Here is a 14523-nt window from a genome sequence, read left to right as displayed (position 1 = left end):
AAGTATTTATTTGAATGTAAGTACTCTTAGACCACTATAAGTGCTACTTTTATAGTGGGTTAAGATTCATTCATCACAATCAGAGATTCATTCATGAAAAAGCATAGAATGCAGAACTTGATTTGATCTTTATGTAATTACTATATTTATGTATTTTTGTCTTTGTCTACAGAGGCCTTGCTCAGAAACAGTGAGGAGCTCTTTGTGGTTATTAACGTCCAGTGCATACCGACTGCAAAGTGAGTTTAAGAAAGCATCTCCTCTGGAGAGCGGTCCCACACCAGACGTGCAGTTGGTCACACAACAGGTGATCCAGTGCGCTTATGACATCGCCAAGGCTGCTAAGCAACTTGTTTCCATAACAACCAAAGAGAACAATAACTGACCCTGTTTCCACCCATTTTCTCTAGTTATCTAACCCTGAATATTTCCCCCATATATTAATCAATTTATAATTTTTTGGGTATGCCATTTGAGAGATTTTTCTTTTTGTATGCTGTAATTGCATGTTTTTTTTTAATTTTATTTAAGATGTCTGTTAGCAGTGTTATTTGGCTTAAAGCCTTAAATGCTCTCAATGGTTGTATAAAAGGACATGTATATGAGAAAATGTATTTGACTTGATGGCATAATGTCAGGGAGTTTGAGAAGGCTTTGAGAGGAAATGAATCATACATGGAGCAGCCAATCATACTCTGATCAGCCACAATATTAAAACCACCTGCCTAATATTGTGTAGGTCCACCTCACGCCACCAAAACAGCACCAACCTGCATTTCAGAATAGCATTCTGATAGGAGGCCTGGGTAGCTCAGCGAGTATTGATGCTGACTACCACCCCTGGAGAAGTGAGTTTGAATCCCAGGGCATGCTGAGTGACTCCAACCAGGTCTCCTAAGCAACCAAATTGGCCCACTTGCTAGGGAGGGTAGAGTCCTCGCTCTCAATGGGGTGCGTGGTAAGTTGTGCATGGATCGCGGAGAGTAGCATGAGCTTCCCATGCTGTGATTCTCCGCAGTGTCATGCACAGCGAGTCACGTGATAAGATACATGGATTGACGGTCTCAGAAGCGGAGGCAACTGAGACTTGTCCTCCGCCACCCATATTGAGGTGAGTAACCGTGTCAACATGAGGACCTAATAAGTAGTGAGATTTGGGCATTCCAAAATGGGAGAAAAAGGGGATCAAAAAAAGTATAGCATTCTTAGATGCTATTCTTCTCTCCACAATTGTACAGAGTGGTTATCTGAGTTACCTTAAATTTTGTCAGTTTGAAACAGTTTTTTGTTTTTGGCACCATTCGGAGTAAATTCTAGAGACCTGTTGTGTGTGAAAATCCTAGGAGGTCAGAAGTTACAGAAATCACTCAAACCAGCAATCATGCCACGGTCCAAATCACTAAGATCACATGTTTTCCCCATTCTGATGGTTGATGTGAACATTAACTGAAGCTTCTGACCCGTATATGCATGATTTTATACACTGCTGCCACATGATTGGCTGATTAGGTAATCGCTTGGATGCCAGCTCTGGAATACCATTTAAATCTGGAGTTTGAGGTCATTTATAAAATTATTTACCTGTCCAACAAAAAAGAAGCAACATCAGCATCAATACTAAAGTTTTTCTCCATCATCAAATTGTTCCACCTTGTGTATGTCGTACTGAAGTCGGCAGTACAGCTACTGAATCTCCTGCTGTCTCAATAATACATGCACAATAATAAGTATGCTCCATTGTGTTCTTTTCGCTCTTTGTGTCAGCAAACAACACTGCGCTAAGCACAGACAAGGGTGTCTACATAGGCAGCAACCAATGAGCATGAGGATTTTCTTACTCGCATGGATGATTGTTGGTGTCAAACGGGCTGGTTTGAGTATTTCTGTAAATGCTGATCTCCTGGGATTTTCACACACAACTAGAATTCCAAATGGTGCCAAAAACAACAAGCATCCAGTGAGGGCCAGTTCTGTGCATGGAAACGCCTTGCTGATGAGAGAGGACAACAGAGAATGGCCAGACTGGTTCAAATGACAAAGTTTACAGTTACTCAGATAACCGCTCTGTACAATTGTGGCGAGTAGAATAGCATCTCAGAATGATATTCTAAAATGCGGGTTTGGCTGTGTTTTGGCAGCACAAGGGGGACCTACACAATATTAGGCAGGTGGTTTTAATGGCTGATCAGTGTATACTAAATGTTGAGTAAAATGCAGTACTCTTTGCACTACTCTACAAACATTGATTTTGTTTCTTAAACACTGTTCATGTTTTATGGATGTCTGTGAATTCTCTAAAAATCAAGCCTTTAGTTCAGCCTTAAAATGAATTATATCTATACTGAACATGCAGGTTATGTGGTTAATAGGCCTGATTTAGGTATAAATACAGTGGGCCTTTGGGTTTAATAGGCCTAAGTGTGAATCCTATGACAATTATAGGACTTAATGTAGGAAATTCATTTAAATATGCCTTGTCTCATTTTAATTGATTGACCAGTCTGAGGCAGCTACAATGCAGTTTTTTTTTTTTTTTTTGATGGTTTAATGTCTTGTTTTGTTCGTTCTCGACCAGAGCAGAGACAATCAAGCTCTCTCTCCACCAGCAGATTAATGTTGTGATTGTGATTAAGTACATGTGTGTTAGTTTTAGTGTTTTTCATACCAGGAAAACATAGGCCACGTTCACACAGCAGCAGAACGGTTGTCAGGCATGTTTTGGGTTCACACACTGGACAGTTATTTACGGCTGTGACAACTGCATTCTAGAACCGAACCGACATTTGCAAATGTTCAAGTCTCACAACCGCATTTTCGGCAAAACCGAGAACGATGCACTCGTGTATTTCATGTGGGTTTTGTTAACTAGCGGAGACAGACATTAGCTGCGATCCATCCGAACATTCAGCCGCTGTTTTCCACCGGATGCTCGCGTACATGTACATGAGCCGCGCGACACAAAAGTTGCGCCCTGCACGCGGATAAGACATGTTATTACGTGTTATGGACGTCGCCATCTTTTAGTCACTGTGATCTGTTAGATTGCGGTTGTGAATTCGGTCGTTCGTTCATTCAGAAAGCGATTGAACTGCTTCTGTTCGTTGTTGTATGAATATACATTTCAAGACTGACACCTTTTAGTGTATGGTTGTCAAACGCAAACACTGACTGTGTGAACATAGCCATAAGTTTACCATATGTTCAGTTCAGTGTTTTGGCAACTCTTAATTAGTAATTTCCTCTCTACAAAGTTGAAGTATTGGTCAAACCTGATCAGATTAGTCCTGTCAAAAGGTTGTGCAATGGGCCGCTCATAGCTCAGTGTTAAAGTTCCCTTGTTTGAGTGTTTGTAGTTGGTAAAATCGACTTGGTCTTCCACATATTAATATTATTGCTATGTCTGTGTTTAAAAATAAACAAATGTTTTCTTTATTTTTCAAATAAACCTAATTTATAATTTTGACCACAAGTTGTTGCTCCAGAACTGGTTTTTGTTCATATCAGTAACAGAGCCATATCAAAGACTTTCTAGCAAGTCAGTCCATGTCGGCCATCTTTGGAACAGGTGATATTTGTATCTAAAAGGTGATTGAATCTTTTAACCTTAAGGGCGGGACTTCCTTTCTACTTCCGTTGAACATTGGTGCTTGGAGCTCCTTGGTTGGGCATTCCAATTTCTCCCATTCATTTAATAGAAGTGGCCCATCTCTACGAAATAAAGTCTCTGGCCATATGGATAAACTGATAAATAAATTAACTAAACCTCATCTGGGACTATTCCTTTTCCAACAAATATCTTGGTTAAAACTTTGGTTTAATCTTAAAACTGGTTTAATTATGAAATTAGCCTTACAACAGCATTCTTTTAACGCTAGATGTTTTATCTTAGCGCTTGCTGTCTGCTTTGAAACTCAAGAAAAGGATCATTCAAGAACATAAATCGAAGCATTTCACTTAAGACTCTTAAAATTATTTGCACCAAAGCTACACTCCACCCAAGGAGCACACCACAGTGTAGACAGCTTTGTTTATTATAACACTCACTTGCATTGTAGACTTAATGTTTCTTTTTTGCATATTAATAGTTGCATTGATTGGTAATGGCCAGTTATAATGTAGTTAATAACAAATTTTCTTTATTAAAAACCTTAGTCTGCATTGAAATTGATCTGTAAAAAGCACATAAAAACAAACCTACGAGCAAGCACTGATGTGATGCATATGCAAAAATTATAATGTACACACAACAAATATTTTATTACAGACATAATGTAAATCATAAATGACCATAAACAATTTATGACCCATTAATATTAAAAGCATTTCTAACAGGAGAACTGGCTCTAAACCAGGATATAAAGTCACCATGGACATAGATATCCCTGATTATGAATCAAAAACAGTGCTAGAAGTTACTCCTAGCATCTAGTAGGGGAAGTGGCACAAAGATTGAACTTCCTCTGTAAAGCACTTTTATGTCCATGCTGACCGTGGTCTGCCGTGAATCTGCCATGATGAAAAAAATATTTTATTATCGGACTTTAAATTGACTCATTTCAAATAAATACTGAGGCTTCATGAACACTTTAATCTTGACTCACTCTCTCCTGGTAACCCTGTCGAATCATTCTCTGTGTCTCAAGCTGAAGTTCCTTCTCTTGCAGCCTAAGGTTCTCCCTTTCCCGTGCTTCTTCCTGCTCATGTCTTTGTTGCTCCTCCCACTGTTCCTTGCGCCTCTGCTCCACCTGTTGGACAAATACATTAATTCAAAACCTCTGAACATCCTTAAACCACAAACTCTAGTGTGATTCAATATTCTGCCTGAGAAGTGATACAATTAGTGTTCGACCGATACTGATACTGGTCATATCTAGAGAGCAGGGTGGCTGATTAAATTGATATGAAGGTATTATGGCTTATTTTACACAATATTTACAAAAATTCACTTTTGGTATGGAGAAAAAATATCCATTGACAAGGCTGTAAGTAGAATGACCACTTTTAAGAAGCCAGTCGTCTCAGTTATTAGCCGATTTCGATAAACCAATACCATACAATTAATTGACCTGACCAATATATTGGCGTATTACAAAGTTATATACATGTGCATCGATGTCCTGCAAGCGTGCTGTGCGGGCTCCCTCCTGCTCCTCCCTCTCCTGGTGTAGGGTGAGTCTGTCTTGCTCCAGCTGTTGGATGAGCTCCTCTCTCCTCCTCAGAGACTCCTCCCTCGCCAGCCTGTTCTCCAGCATACGTTCTTCCAATTGTTGCTGACGTCCCGTCAGGACCTACCAAACATAGACCAAGAAAATCTCAAAACCAACCACAGACAGATCTTAATTCTAACGGTCAGCATTTTAACGACATTATTTGTGAAAATATAGGGAGATAAGCCTGTCTGGCACCACCAATCATGCCATGGTGGAAATCACTAAAATCAAATTTTTCCCCATTCTGATGGTTGATGTGAATATTAAAAGAATAGTTCACCCAAAAATGAAAATTTGCTGATAATTTACTCCCCCTCAGGCCATCCAAGATGTATCTGAGTTTCTTTCTTCATCAAAACAGAATTTAAGATTTTTAGGATTTCATTTCTGGCCTCCTCCTTAAAACAATGCAAGAGAATGTACTCCAAAATGCATATTTAGGGTGCACCGAAATAATCCACACGACTCCAGTCAACAACTGAAGTTCTTCTGAACACAAACGATTGATTATTTTTAGATATTTTAAATACAAATACATCTTGGATGGCCTGAGGGTGAGTAAATTTTCAGCAAATTTTCATTTTTGGGAGAACTATTCCTTTAACTGAAGCTTCTGACCCGTATCTGCATGATTTGATGCATTGTACTGCTGCCACATGATTGGCTGATTAGACAATTGCATGAATAAGTGCTCTAATAAAGTGCTTGGTGAATGAACAGTATGATCTCAGTAAAACAAGACAAAAAAATTATAATACATTGCCTCTTTGGGATTCAGAAGTTTCTAAACATATTTTTTTATACAATATTGATTCTGCAAATCCGTTATGTGCTGCCAAGTGATAGAAATTACACACTCCACCTATAAATTAGATATTACATTTTAATTCTACAGTTATGTAATTGTTTCACCTTTAAAAGTGGTAATATAATCACCATCTTATCTACACGTGGTATACAAGGAAAGAGCAGTGGCTTCATCAATATAAGAAGATACGAAAAGCACAAAGTCTGATCTGTTGGCCATCAGCCTCAGTCACGCTGTGCTCTGTCTCACCTCCCGCATGAGTCTCTCTCTGGCTCTCCTCTCTTTCTCCCACTCTGCCTCTCTCTTCTCCCAAACACGCTGAGCTTCCTCCCTGATGGGGGGCAAGCAAATACAGAGTATGAGCTTAACTTACAGGTAGAAGTATATTTAGGGTCTAATCAAACATCTTGACCCTGCTCACCGATATAAAATATCAAACTCTGCCTCCCTCTCCCTCTCAAGCTGGAGCTGTTCTTCTATGACTCTCTTCATCCAGGCAGCGTCTGCTACAGCTCTCTCTCTCCTGGCTTTCTCCAGACTCTGCTCCTCCATCTCACCCTCCAGCAATGCAGCCAGGATCTTTCGGTCTGCCTCCTGGTGGACACATACAGAATTACAGTCAGTCAGTGTGTTTTAAACCTTCATTCAGTTTTATGATTTATACATAGAACACAAAGTGTGTGTGTGTGTATATATTATATATATATATATATATATATATAAAGGGGGTGGGTCAAATCTTTAGTTTAGTTACTGTAACTTACCAACTCTTCCTGCACCTGCTGTGCTCTTCTTTTTAGCTGAGCCCGGTACTGCCGAGTCAGGAAGTGCCTATGGGAGTAGAGAAACATGGTTTAGCCTAAACCAGGTGTGCAGAAGGAGGTCTCTGATTAAGTCTAATCATTTTACCCAAACTCAGTTTTTCTCCTGGTCTCTTCCATCCTCCTCCTCTCATCCTCCAGTTTCTCGAGCTCCCAGCGCTGTGACATCAGAGCATCCTGTTCCTGCTTAAGACACTCAGCCTGGACACATAAACACACACACACACACATACAATAAATGATTTGCAGAATATAAAACAGATAGTTCTGATGAATGAGTCATGTTCGAAGACGTAAATATGTAAATAAAATGCCAATGTGCACATCAGTTGAATTCTACATGGTGTGCCACGATACTGCGTTGCTTGGGAAATGTAAACAGTGTACTGTTAGGGTTATGATTAACTCTATTACTTGGTGGAAGAATAGTTTATTCTGATAATTATTTTTAGAGGAATAGTCCACCCAAAATGAAAATTCTCTCATTTACTCACCCTCATGCCATCCCAGGTGTGTTTGACTTTCATTCTTCTGCAGAACACAAATTAAGATTTTTAAAATAATATCTCAGCTCTGCAGGTCCATACAATGCAAAGTGAATGGTGGCCAAAACGTTGAAGCTCCAAAAAAGCACAAAGGCAGCATAAAAGTAATCCATACGACTCCAGTGGTTTAATCCATGTCTCGATTACACTTCCTAGCACCATCTAGCACTCTGCACATACTTCAAGTACTAGGAAGCGTAATCAAGCTTGTAATCATGATGGTGTGATAGCAAGATGTACAGTGAAAAAGAAGTAGTGTTTTGGTCTGTTCTCACGCAAAACATATTGGATCACTTCAGAAGACTAACTAAGTCTTATGGATTACTTTAATGCTGCCTTTTTATGCTTTATGGAGCTTCAAAGTTTTGGTCACTATTCACTTGCATTGTATGGACCAACAGAACAGAGATATCCAAAAATCTTTGTTTGTGATCAGCAGAAGATCAGAAAGTCACACATCTGCAATGGCGTGAGCAAATGATTTATTTCGGGGTGAACATTTTCTTTAATAAATGTAACTATTTTTTATTTATATTGCTGTTGCAGCAATAAAATCTTCCCTTTGCACTGAGTCTAAGATTATCATTCCTATGGCCTCTTGTGGCTTGATGTGTTTATTTACTTCTATTCATGTGAAAAACCATCTCATATGTTCTGTTCCAGTAGTGCAACAGTGAGTTCTAAATTTAATGTAAAAATAAACAAAAATAATGTGTTTTGAAGTGACAAAAATATATTTTCCTCTAAAAGAAATACTAATTAGTAATACTAATTACTTACTTCCTGTTCACGGAGTTTAAGCTCTTCCATCTGCTTACGGAGATCCTCTGCTCTCTTCATTTCTTCCTGTCTACTTTTCGCCTCTTCTATCTTCATTCTTTCCAGTGCATCCTGTCTGGCCCTCTCATACTCATTCTCGACACACCGCTTCTCCTCTTGAGCTCTCTCTTCAGCCTGAGGGATACAGAACACAGTTACAATGTATTTGCAAGTTGCAACACAAATTATTTAGTTGAATGTGGTAAATTAAAGTAAAAAATTATATAAAAACTAATATTTTATCAAAGAGTTCAAACATTGAACATGTTAAACAAAACAAAAAAAGCTTATTTCCCCAAACTGTTGTTCTTATTTTGATTCATACACAGGAAATGTCAGTGGTTTACAAAAGTGAAGATGTTAGTTCAGGATTAATTCACCTAAAAATGAGAATTCTCTCATAATTTACCCACCCTCATGCCATCCCAGATGTGTATGACTTTCTTTCTTCGGCTGAACACAATTAAAGATTTTTAGAAGTATTTCTCAGCTGTGAATGGGTGACAACATTTTTAAGCTGCAGAGAACTCAGGTGGTTAAATCCATATCTTCTGAAGCGATTTGATAGGAATGTGTGAAAAACAGATAAATATTTAAGTCCTTTATTTTCGGGGTGGCGGAGGATGAATCTCAGTTGCCTCCGTGTCTGAAACCGTCAATCCACGCATCTTATCACGTGGCTTGTTGAACGCGTTACTGTGGAGATATAGCGCGTATGGAGGCTTCATGCTATTCTCCGCAGCATCCACGCACAACTCACCACACGCCCCACCGAGAGCGAACCACATTATAGCGACCACGAGGAGGTTAAACCATGCGACTCTACCCTCCCTTGCAACCGGGCCAATTTGGTTGCTTAGGAGACCTGTCTGGAATCACTCAGCATGTACCTGGTTTCAAACTCATGACTCCAGGGGTGGTAGTCAGTGTCTTTACTCGCTGAGCTACCCCCTTTTTTTAACTGTAAAATTCACCTTCCTGATCAGTCAATTTCCACTTTTCGTTTTTTGGTAATTCATGTCCTTCTTGCATATTGCCCCCTAAAAATTACTTAAATATTGATCTGTTTCTCACCCACACCTATCATATCGTGTTTGAACACATGAATTTAACCACTGAAGTCATATGGATTACTTTTTTTGCCCCCTTTATATGTTTTTTGGAGTTTCATAATTTTGGCACCCATCCACTCGCATTCAGAGGACCTACAGAACTGAACTATTCTGCTAAATATCTTAATTTGTGTTCTGCAGAAGAAAGTCATACACATCTGGGATAACATGAGGGTGAATAAATCATGAGAGAATTTTCATTTTTGGGTGAACTATCCCTTTAATGTTATATGATGCATAACTGGGCAGCACCCGTGCATGAGCCAACATGGCTGCACTTGTATTTTAGACCTCCTTTATCCTTGTTTACCTGTTTTTTCTCCTGCTGTTGAACCTTCCACTGGCTCACAACATGATCTTTGTGCAATCCTGACTCAACCTGTGGGCACAGCAGACTTAAACAATGGCTCACAAGTGGTGTGCGGAACCAAATCCCGAAGTCAAGAGTTACAGATCAGTCATGGAAGAAACACATCAAAAGCCCTATTAACTTACAGTACAGTCATGTCTGGATCTTGATTAAAAACAAATTAAATCTTGGTATACTTGCTTAGTCCTTAAATACAAGAGCCCTCTTCCATTAACTGTGTCTACTAAGGCTTTCAGCAGATATCAAACATAAAACAGGCACTAAGAAAATGACCTTTAAAATACTCATAACTAACTGACAAGTCATCTACATTACTAATGTATCTCTGACCTTCCGCAGTTCTGAGTTGTTCTGCTTCCAGTGCTCCTTAAGTAATTCCTGTGCCAGCTGGAGAAGATAAAAAACAACAACAATATCTATGTATTATATGCAAAATGATGGGTCTAGGGACAACATAAGATCTAAAAAATACATACAATATACATACATTTTTCCTCCTCTCTTCCCTGGCAGAGCGTAGGGTGTCTGTTTTTTCCACCAGCTGTCTGGTCAGCGTGGCCCTGTCTGGGAGAACAGTTCTGAGCTCGGCCTCCAGCTGGTCTCTCTCCTCCTGGAGCATGGTCCTTAGACGCTCCTTGCGCTCCTCCAGATTCTGCTGCTTCTCCTCTTTCATCCTTTCCCGTTGAAATGCTGACATACTAACAATCCAATGAAAGGAGTAAAGAGACTATCATACTGCCCTACATAGCCAAACATAGCAAGTAAGCCAATAGGGAAGCTGAGAAAATGGCTTCAAAGTTGTTGTTTTTTCCCCCCAGCTACATATGGATTATAAAATAGTCTCAGTGTGGTCTCTGAATCTGAGCAAAGCAGAGCCAAACCTGTCTGTCACAGGACAGATTAGTCTAAAGTCTATAAGACTATATTCTGTGTTTTGCCTTTGCAATGTAGTCTAGAAAAGCCACATCAAAACCTTAATCACTTTTTATGCAAAAGCCAGTTAAGTTTGTTTAATTTTAGTGAAACTGAGAATAATATTTTCTAAAAACTCTATAGTCTTACCAAGCTATTCATCCAATCAGAAGCTTGGCACTAGGCAGATGACACCACATAAAGTGGAACAAAATTATCCAAATTGTATCCAGTTATACATTTAAAGTCATTTATTTTACTTCAGATAATGTACCAGTACCTATTTAATTAGTATTTTATTTGGATAAAACTACAAAGTTTGTAAGAACACACATCATAGCTTGCACTGGACACGGTCTATTGATAAATATGGTACTATATGTTAGGGTTTGAATATGATTTTATCCTTTTCATCTTTGCTCTACCCCAAAAAATAAGAGCCTTCTAACACCTACAAGGTATTAAAGGGATAGTTCACCAAAACATTCTCCTCATTTACTCACCCTCATGCCATCCCAGATGTGTACAACTTTCTTCAGCAGAACACAAATTAAGATTTTTAGAAGAATACCTTAGCTCTGTTGGTCCTCACAATCCAAGTGAATGGTGGCCAGAACTTTGAAGGTACAAAAATCATAACGTCAGCATAAAAGTCTTCTGAAGCAATATGAGGAGAAACAGATCAATATTTAAGCCCTTTTTTTTTTTTTTTTTTACTGTAAATCTACCCTTTATTTCAACATTCTGGTGTGGAAGTGAATTTCACTTTCACATTCAGCCACCCACTTGTTGGGACTGGTCAAAGGTGAAGATTTATAGTAAAAAATAACTAAAAAAGGACATAAATATTTATCTGTTTCTCACCCACACCTATCATACTGCTTCAGAAGACATGGATTTAACCACTGTAGTTTCCTTGCATTGTATGGACCTACAGAGATTAGATATTTTACTAAAATATTTTATTTGTTTGTATGAAGAAGAAAAAAAGTCAAACACATCTAGGATGGCATTAGGGTGAGTAAATTATGAAAGAATTTTTATTTTTGGGTGAACTATCCCTTTAAGTCAAGTATTTTGGCTAGAAGATACTAAGATTTGAAGGTCATGGTATGAATGTGGAAGGATCACACAAGGGTAGTGTGTGAATTTAAAGGAAAAATGGATGATTACATTACTGTATGGCAATACAATACGCCTTTGAATAAATGCATAATAAAAGTATACATACAGGCCCATTCAACCTTGCACCTTCAAAGGAATAGTTCACCCAAAATGTATCATTCTCTCATCATCAACTCAACTTTGTCATCTCAAACTTGGATGACTTTCCTCCCTCCGCACAATCCGCAGAACACAAAGATATTTTAATCGAGTTATGTTGTCTGTTTGTCCATATAATGCAAGTGAAAGGTGACCAAATTTTCAAGCAACAAAAAGGACATCAAGGCAGCATATAGGTAAACCATAGGACTCCAGTGGTTCAATCCACATCTTCTGAAGCAATGTAATCAATTTTGGGTGAGGACAGAGAAAAATATTTCTTGAAATATTTGAAACTCTTTTTTCACTGTACATCTTCCTACACAGTCTCTAGGAACGATTATGAATTCATGCTTGATTACACTTCCTAATGCTTGACGCATATGGAGAGTGCTAGATGACACTAGGAAGTGTAATCAAGCTTGATATCATGATCACCAAGGAGACTGCTGATGTCATGATTTATTGTGAAAAAGGAGTTGTATTTTGGTCTGTTCTCACCCAAAACTGACTGGGTCATTTCAGAAGACATGGATTAAACCACTGGAGTCTTATGAATTGTCTTTATTTTCTTTTTGAAGCTTTAAAATTTGATCACTATTCACTTGCATTGTATGGGCAAACAAAAATCATATCTCCATTAAAATATCTTTGTTTGTGTTTGCGGAAGAGAGAAAGTCATATGAGTTCCAGACGAGTAAATATTTTGAGAATTATAATTTTGGGTTAACTATTCCTATATATACACACTGCCGGCCAGAAGTTTGGAATAATGTACAGAGTTTGCTGTTTTGGAAGGAAATTGTTACTTTAATTCACCAAAGTTGCATTTAACTGATCACAAAGTATAGTCAGGACATTACTGATGTAAAAAAACAGCACCATCACCATTTGAAAAAAGTAATTTTTTCATCAATCAAATCTATTTCCAGCAGCCATCACTTGGGTGACTTATCCTTGAGTAATCATGATAAATTGCTTATTTAGTACTAGAAAATCACTTGCCATTACACAAACATAGCTGAAAGCTCTTTGGTTCTTTAAATGAAGTTTAACATTGTCTTTGTGTTTGTTTTTGAGTTGTCACAGTATGCAATAGACTGGCATGTCTTAGGTAAATATTAGGTAAAAAATGACAAAAAAAGAAACAACTTCCTCTAGAAACTCGTCAGTCAATCATTGTTTTGAGGAATGAAGGCTATACAATGCTTGAAACTGCCAACAAACTGGAGATTTCATACAAAGGTGTACAATACAGTCTTCAAAAACAAACGACAACTGGCTCTAACAAGGACAGAAAGAGATGTGGAAGACCAGATGTAAAACTAAACAAGAGGACAAATACATCAGAGTCTCTATTTTGAGAACTAGACGCCTCACATGTCCTCAGCTGACAGCTTCATTTAATTCTACCCGCTCAACACCAGTTTCATGTACAACAGTAAAGAGAAGACTCAAGAGGTGCAGGCCTTATTGGAAGAATTACAAAGAAAAAGCCACTTTTGAAACAGAAAAACAAAAAGAAAAGGTTAGAGTTGGCAAAGAAACACAGACATTGGACAACCAATAATTGGAAAAGAGTGTCCATTGAGCTTTTGTGGGATCAGCTAGACTGAAAGGTGCGTAAGAAATGCCCAACAAGACAGCCACATCTATGGCAAGTGCTACAGGAAGCAGTGGGGTGAAATGTCACCTGAATATCTGGACAAACTGACAGCTAGAATTTCAACTGTACTTCTTCTACATCTTTTAAATGTAAGAAAATCTACCGATTCATCAGTACCTGCGCTGGAAGGATTGCCGTGAGCTCCATTGCGCCTGTTTGCTGCTGCGGACCTCCTGCTCTCTGAAGTACTGAGAGTGCAGCTCCCACTGCTGCCTCCAACGAGCCTCCTGCTCCCGCTGCCGCACAAACGGCCTCTCCAGAGCCCGCACTCGACCGGACCAGTGGGCCGACAGCGTCGGTAAAGCCATGGATCTAGACTTCTGAACCAGTCTGTGCAGGCAGAGTTTATTTCTCAAGCTTTATTTCTGACCACAACCAGCCTTTTAAGAATACGCCTTTACATGCAATACTTCATTGACGTAGTCAGCAGCGATGTTTTCTATTTAAATGCAGTGATTGTTAAAACATGAGCTTAATGTTTACATAAACGCGTATTATATTAACGCGTATTATAATCTCTTGCACTGCAAAAAATGTCAACTCTGCTAGCCAACTCCGTTTTAAAACTCACGCTGAAAGCTTTTACTTTACCACACTGAGGTGAATGTCTTGTGGTGTTCTTCTAATATAAATGTATAATATGAAAGTGAATACTGTAATGTTTTTAGTAAGAATAGCCGTTAACGACAGCGGGTCCATAAACAAAACAGTAACAAATGCGAAGCGTTTCACTTGGTTACGGGTATACTTCCTGGTTACCTACGGCGAGCAGTGAGGTACAAACAATCTTCTTCTTCTTTGATGTTTTTAGAAATCGTCTTCCCTTGATCACTGTCTCCACATTATAGGGGATTTTTAGAATTGTCCCTAAGTATCATGTCAGGTCTGCAGTCGCTGTCTCTATCCGGATACTCGCGAGGGGAGAAAGAAACGACATACACACAAGAGTATATCAGATCATTCTCCAAAGTTTATTTTCCATCTCATCATTATATGG

General features: G+C 38.7%; 2 protein-coding genes across 6 annotated transcripts in view; one reads left to right on the top strand and one right to left on the bottom strand.

Moving 5' to 3' along the window:
* The window catches only part of LOC127637510 (ARF GTPase-activating protein GIT2-like), a 51389-nt gene extending 47927 nt beyond the window's left edge, over nucleotides 1-3462 (top strand). For 4 of the 5 annotated variants that reach the window (XM_052118625.1, XM_052118633.1, XM_052118601.1 and 1 more), the window contains one exon: nucleotides 173-3462. In XM_052118625.1, coding sequence (XP_051974585.1) covers nucleotides 173-385 — 213 coding nt within the window. In that variant the 3' untranslated portion in view covers nucleotides 386-3462. The remainder of the gene's footprint in view (nucleotides 1-172) is intronic. The other variant, XM_052118616.1, reaches the window with a different exon arrangement.
* Nucleotides 3463-4027: 565 nt separating this feature from the next.
* On the bottom strand, nucleotides 4028-14252 carry LOC127642946 (trichoplein keratin filament-binding protein-like). The gene is made up of 12 exons (XM_052125412.1): nucleotides 13644-14252; nucleotides 10173-10383; nucleotides 10016-10072; nucleotides 9626-9694; nucleotides 8165-8338; nucleotides 6928-7040; nucleotides 6783-6849; nucleotides 6440-6612; nucleotides 6268-6349; nucleotides 5103-5288; nucleotides 4602-4745; nucleotides 4028-4506 (listed from the first exon to the last, which is right to left on the bottom strand). The coding sequence occupies exons 1-12, from the start codon at nucleotides 13832-13834 to the stop codon at nucleotides 4474-4476; spliced, it is 1500 nt and encodes a 499-aa protein (XP_051981372.1). The 5' UTR covers nucleotides 13835-14252; the 3' UTR covers nucleotides 4028-4473.
* Nucleotides 14253-14523: the final 271 nt, after the last annotated feature.

Source organism: Xyrauchen texanus, chromosome 4 (assembly GCF_025860055.1).
Source record: "Xyrauchen texanus isolate HMW12.3.18 chromosome 4, RBS_HiC_50CHRs, whole genome shotgun sequence".
NCBI classification, from domain to species: domain Eukaryota; kingdom Metazoa; phylum Chordata; class Actinopteri; order Cypriniformes; family Catostomidae; genus Xyrauchen; species Xyrauchen texanus.
Note: the sequence above shows the minus strand (reverse complement) of the source record. Positions and strands in the feature narration are given on the sequence as shown.

Excerpts from the sequence above, each read along its gene's own strand:
- LOC127642946 (XM_052125412.1), bottom strand. The coding sequence starts at position 13,834 with ATGGCTTTACCGACGCTGTCGGCCCACTGGTCCGGTCGAGTGCGGGCT. Across the intron at positions 6,850-6,927 it reads AGGAGAAAAACTGAGTTTGG|GCACTTCCTGACTCGGCAGT; the intron begins GTAAAATGATTA and ends CTACTCCCATAG. Across the intron at positions 6,350-6,439 it reads GAGTTTGATATTTTATATCG|GGAGGAAGCTCAGCGTGTTT; the intron begins GTGAGCAGGGTC and ends GCCCCCCATCAG.